At 39.1% G+C, this 12,091-nt stretch overlaps 1 protein-coding gene across 3 annotated transcripts in view; it reads right to left on the bottom strand.

Annotated features, from left to right (window-relative positions):
• Nucleotides 1–12,091, bottom strand: part of DIAPH2 (diaphanous related formin 2) — a 169,668-nt gene that overhangs the window by 101,971 nt on the left and 55,606 nt on the right. For all 3 annotated transcript variants that reach the window (XM_064712729.1, XM_064712728.1, XM_064712730.1), the window contains exons 19-22: nucleotides 9,071–9,172; nucleotides 7,583–7,677; nucleotides 6,888–6,989; nucleotides 160–399 (exon numbers count right to left, since the gene is read on the bottom strand). In XM_064712729.1, the coding sequence (XP_064568799.1) occupies nucleotides 160–399; nucleotides 6,888–6,989; nucleotides 7,583–7,677; nucleotides 9,071–9,172 (539 nt within the window). The remainder of the gene's footprint in view (nucleotides 1–159; nucleotides 400–6,887; nucleotides 6,990–7,582; nucleotides 7,678–9,070; nucleotides 9,173–12,091) is intronic.

The following is a 12,091-nucleotide window of genomic DNA, read 5'->3' as shown; positions in this document are numbered from 1 at the left end:
TAAAGACACCTTCAAATTGCCCAAGGAATGCTGGGGCTGCTGACTGTATTTCCTGTATGATTAAACTCAGGGCACAGTCAGTAAATTTCCCTGTGATGATTTCCCAGCTTTGTCCCTGGGCCTGTGCTGGTGCCAGGAGCTGCCCCGTGCCGCACTGACCTTGCAGAGGAAGCTGATGTTGAAGCCCAGGGACTGCGCGTTCCTGGAGCCAGAGTTCATGTAGTTGCCCAGGAACAGCACCAGCTCCAGCAGCTTGCTGAAGCTCTCGCTCTTCTTGAGCTCCTCGCAGGCCAGGGTGACAGCCATGATGTCGGGCTTGATGTTGTTGACGTGCTCCTCGAACATCAGCCGGAACAGGATCCCGTTGAGCCGCGCGCGCAGCATCTTCACCGAGCTCATCTGCAAAACACACCCAGCTCTGCCTGAGAGGGCAGCTCAAACCATCCACAGCTCAAAATGCTCAAATGCTCACTGTTAGAATGCAGCACTGTCACAGACATGTTTTCTGAAAACTCCTTTCCTTGGGGTTTTTCCTCCTGAGAAGCTGGGAGGCCTCAGGAACAAAATGCAAACAATGGTTATCTGCTGCTGTGGGATGCAACAGGTGCATCTGGGATTGGGCTCATGTGGTTGTTTCTGATTAATGGCCAATCACAGTCAGCTGGCTCAGACACAGAGCTGAGCCACAAACCTTTGTTATCATCCTTTCCTATTCTATTCTTAGCCAGCCCTCTGATGAAATCCTTTCTTCTATTCTTTTAGTATAGTTTTAATATAACATATACCATAAAATAATAAATCAAGCCTTGTGAAACATGGAGTCAGATCCTCATGCTCAGACCCCAGTGAACACGATCACACAGCACCAGCCAGCAAGCCAAGAGCTTCTGTGTGTGTTTGCACTGCCTGCCTTGTGTTTCCAGCATCCCAGTACCTCCCTCTGTGTTTCAGACACTTGGCAAAAGAGAGCACAGCACTCATCCCTTCCTGCTCTGGTAAAAACATGGGAGTTTATAAATCCTGACAGGGAGGTTACAATCCTGATGTTGTAACACAGCAGATACTGACAATAACCTACAATGCTGACTCATTAATTTGAATCCCCAAGACCAAATTCACCAGCCCAGGTCACAAAAGATCTTTCATATTTTGCAAGAATTATCAGAGTTATTTCCTCCCACTTAGCACACCATAATCCACAAGAGAAATTTAAATTAAGGAAAAAAGATGTACTGAGCATTGTTAAACCACTTGAAAATTTTAATTTAATTGCAAGAATGGTTATGTTCCAAATCATGTTCCAAATCTAGCTCATTGTGCTTAGTAGAATATGGAAAGATTTCTTCCCCAATGTATTCACCATCAGGGGTGTTCCTGAAGCCCTTGGCAAGAAAAGCTTTGCTATGTGACAAATCACAGATCTGGACTGGCCAAACAGGAAGATTTTGATGTTCTCCTGTTTCTGTTGGACAAAATTTGGCCATGGTCCTTAGAAGAACTATGATTTTTCTACCAGTGCTATCTCCCAGCAGTAGCAGAAACAGCAGCAATAACTTTCACAGGAAGGACTTGAGTGGCCTGAATAATAATGAATTCATTCTAAAATGAACATAAACATGAAGGCTCCAGATGGTCTCAAACAATTCCTATGATCAGGCTGGAACAAGGAAAAGGAAAGGATCAGAAAAGAAGCATCTCAGCAGAACTAGTGATCTTTTTTTATAAATCTCCATTGTCACAAATTTCTCTCTGAGCCTCTATAAGCCAAAATCATTGAAAGTCTTGAAACATTATTCTTCTAATCATCCTGTATTTCAGAAATATCATACTGAAAACATCTGCCTTGAAAGGATCTACTTACGCTAATCTGCAGTAGATGGAAATTAAAATTAATCACATAATTTGCTTTAACTTTTGTAGAACAATCTCCAATTGCTGTTTTTACTCAAAATGGCACAGAAAAAAAAATTGTTCAAAGCTTTAGATCTCAAAACCTGAGTGCAACAAAGTACAAGCCCACAGGAGAGTGTGACATAAACATTAGTGAAGAATAATCCTCAAACTTGAGAGCAGTGTCCTTTCTTCTTTAATCCTGTGTAGTGCCATGGAACACTGATCATTTATTAGCTTCTGACCACCAACCCAGCAGCAAGTTTTAAAATATTATGTAGGTCAGGGAATGGAATTAAAACTATCTTGGTAATTTCCTAAGAGCTGTTTTCATGTGGGTTTTTCCTTAAAACCCAGAACAGTTTTACACAGATAATGTCCTTTAGGTATCAGCAGAAGATGGCCATAAATGATATTTTAGTTCCTCCTGCCTCACCCTGTTCTGGCTCCCCCTTTTTGGGCCTGTTTCTAAATCCATGTGCTCAGTGGCAGAGAAAAGAGTGATCACATACTGAATTTGGAGGAATCTTCTAGAATTAGGTAAGGAGCAAAGCCTACATTCACTTGGAAAGGTCAAACTCTTAAAGGCTCTAAATAAAATTAATGTCAAAGGCATATATATATCTATATATATAAATATAAGAAATGAAATATTCCAACAGGTGCATGGAACAGCAAGCACTGGCTCCCCCTACAAACAGTTAAAGAGGCAAGAAAACCAAGAAAATGGATATTTCTTTTCCAGCTGACTGTCAGTGATGGGCTGCATGTCATTATTTCCCCTTCTGGGCTCTCATAAAGGTCTTGTCTGAACTCTCCACCTAATCAAGTTCTTTATTCAGTTCTTTATGCTTTATTATCATCATTCAATTCTCAAGCCCTGTATTAAAACGAGGATCAAAGGCTACTGGAGAAAGGCAAAAAGCACAATTAAATTTGCCTCACTTCCTAAGAAAAAGCTGACATTCCTCTAATAAAAATTTGTCAACTTACTAAGACAACTTAGCCTCTTACCTATGGTATATTAAAGTTGCCTTTTTTTTCCCCTGGAAACATTCTGGGAAGATTAATTCTGCAGCAGCTCACAAAATTACAATGAGGCCAAACAAGTAGCCAATAAATTCAATTTAAAGGACTGAATGGCTCCAAACCAATGGAGGTGCAATAAACTTGTACAATTCTCAGTTCACTTTGTCTGCCCCCCAGCCAGGACTGGTTACTCAGGAAAAAAGGGTCACAGAAAATGCAAGTTTATACAACTCCCCAGTCAAATTTATGCTTTTGTAACACTAAAAACGTTCAACTGGCACTGAAGTGGAAATGCAGCTCCTCACTGAAGCTGCAGCTGTTCCCATATCATAACAAATGAACTCTTGAAGGTTTAGGTGCAGAACTCAGGTAACATCCTGCTCACCTGAGTCCAAGTTACACAGTTAATCCAGTTAATTTTTCTAATTTTTTTCCTATTTTTTTTTCCTATTTTTTAAAATTTCTAATTTTAATTTTTTTTTCTATTTTTCCTGCTCTACTTCAACATCAATGCAAACTTTCCTTTAGAGGAACTTGTGGTGCCTTTTTTGATCCCAGGATATAACTTCAAAAAGTTCCAATAGCTAATTAGAATATATAATTGGTTTTAACATTCATCTAAATGAAAATGCAGCTCTAATTTTCATTTACATATCAGCTGAATATTAAGTTAATCGGTTCCTTCAAATAAGTTAATCTTTTACTAAGTATGGCTTTTCTACACAAATTTTAAGCAACTTATTCCAACCTTTATTAAATTTGATGGGCAAAGTGATTATCCAATTAACATATCTTAATAATTAACACACCTAAAGCTACATAAAAATAAGGGGACACACTTTAAATATTATTTAAGGTATTCTGTCTTCTATTCCTAAAGCCAAGGTTAAGATTATTATTAATGAAAAACACCAAAATTATTTTGACACATTGGAAAAAAGAACTTCAGTCAAGACTTGAGGTTCAGCAGCATTTCTTGCACTTTAAGGGACAATTGCAGGATATCATAACCAGAAAGAAATTCTGCATTTTAGCACCAGTGATGAGTTAGAGGCCTCCAGAAATCAGACAGAAGCAGGACCCATAAGGCAAAGTGCAGCTTTTTATGAAAGCAGATGGTAAAGCTGAATAAGCAAACAAGCTTCAGGAAACTTGGTTCCTTCATAAGGCAAACAGCACCATTTGGAGATGTTTGATTAAGCAGTTTTTGCTAATTAACGTTGCATTAAATACTTGGAAACTCTCTCAACTTGCTCTAGTCAGTGTTTCCTCAGAAATCATGGAACAGTGACTGTGGCCACACTGGGACTGCTGGGAATAAAGGGATTTTTCTGGTTTTTTTCAATATCCAGAGCCAGGCCAGCTGAAGCCAGCAGGAATCCTGACCTGGAGGAGCCCCAGACATGGAAAGCAGCATCCTCACCCAGAAATAGCAGCTGAGACAGGGCAGGGGATGTTTGTAAAGGAAATTTTACAATTTCAGCAGGAGGGAGAGAGTCAGGGCAGGGGATGATCCAAGTTAAAAGTTCAGGGTGAAACACTGAGGAATTTACAAAAGTAAAACATTGGAATGCCTACACAGCCCTTTCAATCAAGGTCGTTATGATGCAGAATTTTCCAATTTCTTGGCTGATTTTAAGCAGGAAACTGAACAGAATTCCCAAACATCAGAGGCTTCCTTTGTCCTAACACCTCCAGCTCGCCTGCTCCCATTGAGCACTTCCCTCCAACACACTCCACAAAACTGCACAAAACTGCACAAAACTGAAGGAATTCCTCACTTTATTTGACAATATCTAGGTAGAGAGGAATATATCCATAAATATATGTATATATAAAATAATCTATAATATATGCATATATTACAATACAAATATTTTGGTCTGTCTAAAGACATAATAAACATGTTTATATTTTAAATATAAATGCATGCTATTATTGCTTCTAAGAAAGCAGCAAATATGTATTTATAGAGATTTTTAGATTGTTACTGATCAATAAATGGCAATGTTTTACTTCTTGTAGTAAGGCTAATTAATGTATCCCACTTCTAATAAAATTCCTCATCCTTGTTTGGAAATAAAAGATTTTTGGAACTTCATGTGATTTATTAAAAGAAAAGGAAATCAATAGGCTAAAGTTTTTCAAAAGAAGCCATTGATACCTTTCATTTCCTAAATCCTCTCCAAAAATCTCATTAGGACAAATCATATTCTGTTCCTTCCCCAACTGAAAAATAATTTAAAAAAAAAAAAAAAAAAGCACTCAAAAGCCACTTCTGCAGCCAAATTATGCTCAAATCAGAGCTTTTTAGTAAAAAAAGTCTTCTAAGAGGCCTCTATTTCTGTTTTAATGCATTTTAATGTACATAATGCCTTAAAAATCCAGCAAGAGCAAGCGCAGCTCCTGCGGAGCTGGGGATAAACCCTGAGCACGTCCCAGAGCTCTCAGCATCGTTTTAATCTGCTGGGCTGGGAGGGGAAGGGAGAGCAGGAGCTCGTTTGCCTGAGGATCCTGAGGCCCTTGGAAAGGCAGGAGCACAGAGAGATCCCAAGGGGGGCACAGAAATCAGGGCCCCACCCTCACCCCCAGCATGGGTTAAAGAATTCCCAAAAACGCTGGAATTCCTGAAAATGCTGGGATTCCAAAAATGCTGGGATTCCTGAAAATGCTGGAATTCCCGAAATGCTGGAATTCCCAAAAACGCTGGAATTCCTGAAAACGCTGGAATTCCCGAAAACGCTGGAATTCCCAAAAACGCTGGAATTCCCAAAAACGCTGGAATTCCCAAAAACGCTGGAAATTCCCGAAAACGCTGGAATTCCCGAAAACGCTGGAATTCCTGAAAACGCTGGAATTCCCGAAAACGCTGGAATTCCCAAAAACGCTGGAATTCCCGAAAATGCTGGAATTCCCGAAAACGCTGGAATTCCCGAAAACGCTGGAATTCCCGAAAACGCTGGAATTCCCAAAAACGCTGGAAATTCCCAAAAACGCGGGAATTCCCGAAAATGCTGGAATTCCTGAAAACGCTGGAATTCCCGAAAATGCTGGAATTCCCGAAAACGCTGGAATTCCCAAAAACGCTGGAATTCCCAAAAACGCTGGAATTCCCTCCCAGAGGGGCCCCAGCCATTCTGGCAGCCCCGCCTGAGAGGAGCAGTGTCCACCACATCTGTATCTTGCAGATCTTAATGTGCCAAAATACAGATATGCTAAGTATTTAAGATACTTATGACTGAATAATAATTTATTTTAAGAAATACTCAGTAAAAGTGTAGATTTGCATTTAATATATAATATTTTTAAAACAATGCATTAAAATATTGCATTTTTAAAAGTGCAAATTGCATGAGAGGAGCAGAACACAAGGTACAATTTCAGCTCTGGTATAAATTCACATCTCTCCTTGAGCCATCCTGCAAGGTTGGGTGGTATAAATACAGATGTTCGATATGTGTATGCATAAATACACAGAAAATATGGATATATATACATGTAAAATACGGATATATTAACTCTTTCAGCTGCTTACAGGTTTTGATACAAAACAAATTTATCAGAGTTGTCAAGGCCAAGGGGTAACTGGGTCTTCTGCGGGCTCCTGGAATTTGTCTGCTTGGAGGCAGAGGGTTCTCCAGAACTGCTCAATAAACATTCAAGGCAAGACAGGCAGACAAAAGATTTGCTCTGGCACCTGAGTGCCTGTTGTTTTTAAGGCTGTACTGTAATTTCTTCCAGAAAAACACCCAGAATGAGAGGGGTTCACATTGGAAATGACCCTAAGGATGATCACAGCCCTGCCCAGGCTGGCCCAATACATAATGAAGAGATTTTCTGATTACTGCTCATCAGGAAATAGTAACTTTTCCTACTGCAGGTCTTGCAAAAACACTAAAAGAAGATTTTTATCCTTAAATTTCTCTCTTTTTATGTGCCAAAACGGAACTCTGTTCACTGATACATACCACAACTCCAAACTGCTCGGGCTCAGCAAGGTCGTTGTATTCATCCTTTAATTCAGCTAAGGCATTGAGCTCCTTCTGCTCAGGAAGATTCTTCACCAGGTTCTAAAACAAACAAGGCATTATATCAAATTTGTTACATTAAACTACCTAAGACATTAAAAATAACATGCTCAAAATACCACAACATGGAAATGCACGAGGAAATTACGGGACGTTTATTTTATTTACGCAGCTCTAACTTTATATAAACATCAAATCAAAGCAGCAATTATTTAATACAGACATCAACTGCTCTGCTGCAGTCTCTGATTTGAGGAATGTATTAAAAGGTTAGAGTATCATTTTTCAGGGCCTGGCAGCATCAACGAGTTTTGTCTCTCTACAATCTCCTTTTGCCCTAATGGTTGCATCTTGCTCATTAAATATCAATCAAGAAATAACTGGTCTGTGTAAAACATGACAGAAGCAGCAAAAAAAGAAAAAAATTAAAATCATTAGACATTCAAAGTACACTTAAAAATACCTTATAAAAAAAGGTCAACAACCCAAAATTGTACAGATCTTATAAATGGCAAATATAGTCAGGAAAAAACTCAATTGGTTTGCAGTCTTATTCATGTTCCCAATCTTACTCCTGCCTGCCATTTTCATGTGGAAAATGAGCTATAACCAAAAGCAGAGGCATTTTCACATACCTGGATCAAGGATTCACTCAGCTTCTCCTCATCCACCTCTAAAATGATATTTTTTATTTCTTCGTAAGGCAAACGGAAGGAACCCAAAAATATTGCTGAAATTCAGTAACACATCATCAGAATCAAAAAGGTCAAAAAAGATTGATATACAAAGGCAAACCATTGCTAGCAACTCAAAAAGTCACATCTCCATCTAAATTGTTCCACAGTTAAGTCTCCCATATAAACAAATGCTAGGTAGGCACACTGCTGCACTTTGACTTATAATGAATTCCCTTTCTAAGAAATGAAACTGTGACAACAATTTTAACTTTTAATTCAGCCTCAGCTGCTCCCTAGCAATGCTACTTTCCAATAAAGTTTTATCTTTATGAATGACATCTGAATTCCTACTTAAGCAGAACTGCTCAGCCAATAATAAATATCTTTAGCTATTATTATTATTGGTTCCATAACCATGTATGAGTAGCTGTACAATTGGGTCAATGATATTTATGCGATATTCTAGAAAAGATTTCACATTAAAGTGGCAATGAAGAGGTGGGCAAAGTAAGAAAAATGCCCTAACTCTACCACTTTTAGGGCAACTGAACTTATACAAGAGACACACAATTCAAACCCTTCAAAGATGGAGCTCTCAAAGCAATTTGATCTCAGAATGTTATAAAATCTCAAGAGAGCCCCACTCAGTAAACTACAAAGAATTCTTAACAGATGGATCAGCATAACATTGTGACAAAATGCTTTATATTCAGCCTAACTAGTGTGGCTGATTATCCTGCATCCAAGCTTTCAAAATTTGAAGTTTTCCATCAATTGTGAACTCTTCTATCATAGTTCATTTTCTGCTCATGGATGTGGTATTAAACAAGCCCACATTTGGGTTTATACACTTATTGCCATGGGCACAGTTGGACCAGTGACATTTATGGTGTTTCTGAACACCATAAATATTCAAATAAAAGACTCTGCTACTCTTAATGATTGATTTGCCTCCATAATTAATGAAGAAAGAAGCTGGATGGCACGAGTGGGCTGGTTTTGTTCCCATCTGCAGCAGCAGTACCTGCACCTCTGGAGCCTATTTGGTAATCTGGTAATCTGGTAATTTACCTTGAACCTCCATTTCTGCATTGCTCTGACCAAAGGAACAATCTGGAATGGCCCCTAAACCCATCCCACAAATCAGTGATCATTTAATTGCACTTCCAGTCCTGAGCAGTTAATTTTGTCAGTTAATTGAGAGAATTAACTGACAAAAACCCCAGGAACTCATTAAATCATTTTTCCATGTTACTTTTTTTCATTTTTCCCAAGTTGTGCAGTGAATTCAGAATGTGTATTTAAACACCACAGAATTTAAGAGTCATGTTCAAATTAGCAGTTTTTAGACAAAACAATTGCACATGCAAAAAGAAAGAAGAATTTATGAACACTGAGGTGCAGATGCTGCTTAGACATTGACCTGATGCCCTTCACATCACTTACATAAATTTTGTGCAGATTTTCCATCCAAAACTCTTAATTCTTTGATCTTCTTCTTTGACTGAGCTGCTTTCTTTTCTTCTGATTCTTCTACAGGCTTTTTGGCTGGAAAGAAGGTATTTATTAAATTCTATTCATTATTACAGCAGTTCCATCTTAGCTAACAGCAAGTCCATTAGCAAGCCATAATAATACATCTTTTACAATCAGTTCAAGGCAAAGTGACTGCACTGCCTCCACCTGCTGTAAAATATCCAAACAAAGCAAACGTCCAAAATAGAGAGAAACAAGGAATAAAAATACGACAATGAACAATTTTCCCGAGCAAATAATATTTATGTATTTTAACCCCGTGGAATTTCAGTTCAGCTCCAATTCATTGCAAGCATTTTTAAAAATACAGGGATTTGTTACCTCGAAGCACATGAGTGCCCTCTATTGAAACATTAATAACATTTGTAAGTTCTTCATCCAAAACCAACAACATAAATAATTTGATATTTATCACACTGAACAAAAGTATGTTTTCATTAATTATGTTGTCAGTGGTAAAGCGCAAAACTTAGAAAACAGTGTGTATTTTAGAGTGATTTCTTTTAAATTAGCAAGATTCACTCGTCTTATATTCAGCACTTTAAATTATATGGAAAGAAATGTGGCATTGGAGTACCTCAAATATAAGCTGATTTTTTGCATAATTTAAAACAGTCAATTTTTGCAGAATTTTCTTAAGCATTAAGTAAACCCATTAACAAGGATTTATTTCCTTTTAAATATCACATAACATATTTGGCACTGAAGGAACAGAATCTTAATGTGCTTAACATTAATTGAACTTAATGAATATTTTAAGTCATTCAAAAGTAACTGAAAAACTGGAAAGTCAAATTAAGATGAAGTTTCGAGCAGACTGAATACAGTTTTGTTCTCTGAGCACTATTTTTTGTTGCACTGTAATGAGCCATTGTGGGTTTAATTACAGGTATTTCCTAAGGAAAAAAATGTTAATTTTTAGTGTGAAGAATAACATAAAACCTGTTTCAATCTTTCTAATAAAAAAAGAAAAGAATGTAGAGACCAGGTATTTGTCTCCTCACACCCATTACCAGCAGGAAAACATCTGGCACAAAGGAATTCTGCTGGGTTTAAAACCCTGAATAATCAGTTTATCGTGGCCATGTTTGTGCCAGTCCAGGCAGTGCCCTCAGCCCCAGCTATCTCCAAAGAGCCTAAATCAGAGAAAAGTGAACAAAAAGATGGTTCAACAACGAAGCCCTGAGCCCCCACCCCAGACAAGCCCAGCATCCCCCAGCTGCAATGAGCTCCTTCCAAAACCCTAAAGTGACATTTCATTGACTAATCAGGCCCTCAGCACTAATTGTTCTCAATTAAACAAGGCAATGAGACCAGGTGCTCAACAACACAAACAAAAAACCAACCAAGAGTTAAAAATGAGCCGTCCCATGGGCAAGCAACAAACTTCATTACAAGTTTTGTTCTGTCACAGCAGAGAGAAGGCCTGGGCTTGTGTGATCCAAGAAGAGGAGTGTCCTACTGCAAACCTGATCTGTTCAAGAGTTGAACCCTCCAGACCTCCAGGAATTGAGTCTTTAAAGCTCTGAACTCCACAAACAGGTCCCAGACTGTCTCAGGAGCTGGGAGCACCAAAGACAAACCTGCATGAAACACACACCCAGCTCCTTGGCCTGCAGACTGCAGAACAAGAGCAATAAATGTTTTTGTTACCAAATATCACCTCACAGAAAGCAAACTTTCTTCCTACAGTGGTAATTCACACAAGAAAAGAAATTCTCAATTCTCACACAATTCTCAGAAAGAGCAAGTGACAAACACCCCATGAGCAAGAGTTCAAGGGCAGAAGTGACACACCAGTCCAGTGCAGAACAGGTATTAAAGTTATTCAGCTGCTCCAGTAGCAAAAAAGGAAATGTGGTTTGGGGTTTAAACACATAATATTTGATAAACAGACACACAGAGGGTGAGCTGAGGCAGAATTCACAGCAGCAACTCTGCCTGTACAGGGCACAGGAGGAGCTTCCCTTATCACCCTCCTCACCTGTGTGCAGGCGCACTCTGCTGGCTGTAAAATCAGGAACTGCATTTAATCCACAGCACATCACACATTCACAACAAACCAGGGCTGCTCTGACCCACTCAGGCCTGAAGGGCTGCAACACCACTGCTTACAGAGCATCCATTCAACAAATATCAGATGTCTAAGGCTAAAGTAAAATTTTTCTACTTGAAAAAGGCCAGAAGAAATGTTCTTTCAAAAAAGTTGTATCTTTCAAAGTTCATGCCAATTCACAAAAAACAGAGAAACACTAGAACCAGATGCTTTTGTGACTGCACTAAGGCCACAATACAGCATCAACACCAATCTTAGCAAGCCCAAATTCACAGGCAGAAAGAGACACAATAAAATTTCTAGATGAGACAGTTCCTAGAACCTCTCCACCACCATTTCAGCCATGCTTGAGATGACATGGAGCATCAGAGAGCTCTGCTCACACAATCCATCTCAGCAGTGATTCAACTGTCACACAACCACGGATTGCGGAATTTGGAAAAATAATTAACTCAATTAAAAAGAGACTTGATACTTCCCAGAACCCAACGCACCATTGCTGACCGACCTGCCAGCCCTCGTCAGGCTCTCCCTTCACAAGTGCCTGTTCAAAGATAGGACACTCCTTGGTTTGATGCCACAGAACCAAAGGGAGAGATGAAAGAAGGATTTTCTAGCAGCCAGCACAGGGCAGCTCAGAAAAGCAAGATGAAAAATCAATGTGGAAGCTGAAGCAGCTGTATTGCTTCATAGAGACCGTGGAGTTCAGGGCTGTGATTGCTCATTACAGCACTTTGATAATGGTGCTGGCTCACATCCTCATTCAAAACCAGCTTCTTTCCAAAGCAAGTCCCACAGACACCACAAGAGCTGGTGCTGCCACAGCCAGGTTTCCATGGCAGAAATGGTGATGGTTTAAATCCAAAGGTGCAGCA

This window comes from Zonotrichia leucophrys, chromosome 4A (genome assembly GCF_028769735.1).
Source record: "Zonotrichia leucophrys gambelii isolate GWCS_2022_RI chromosome 4A, RI_Zleu_2.0, whole genome shotgun sequence".
In the NCBI taxonomy this organism is placed as follows: domain Eukaryota; kingdom Metazoa; phylum Chordata; class Aves; order Passeriformes; family Passerellidae; genus Zonotrichia; species Zonotrichia leucophrys.
This window is presented reverse-complemented; position numbering and strand designations above follow the sequence as displayed.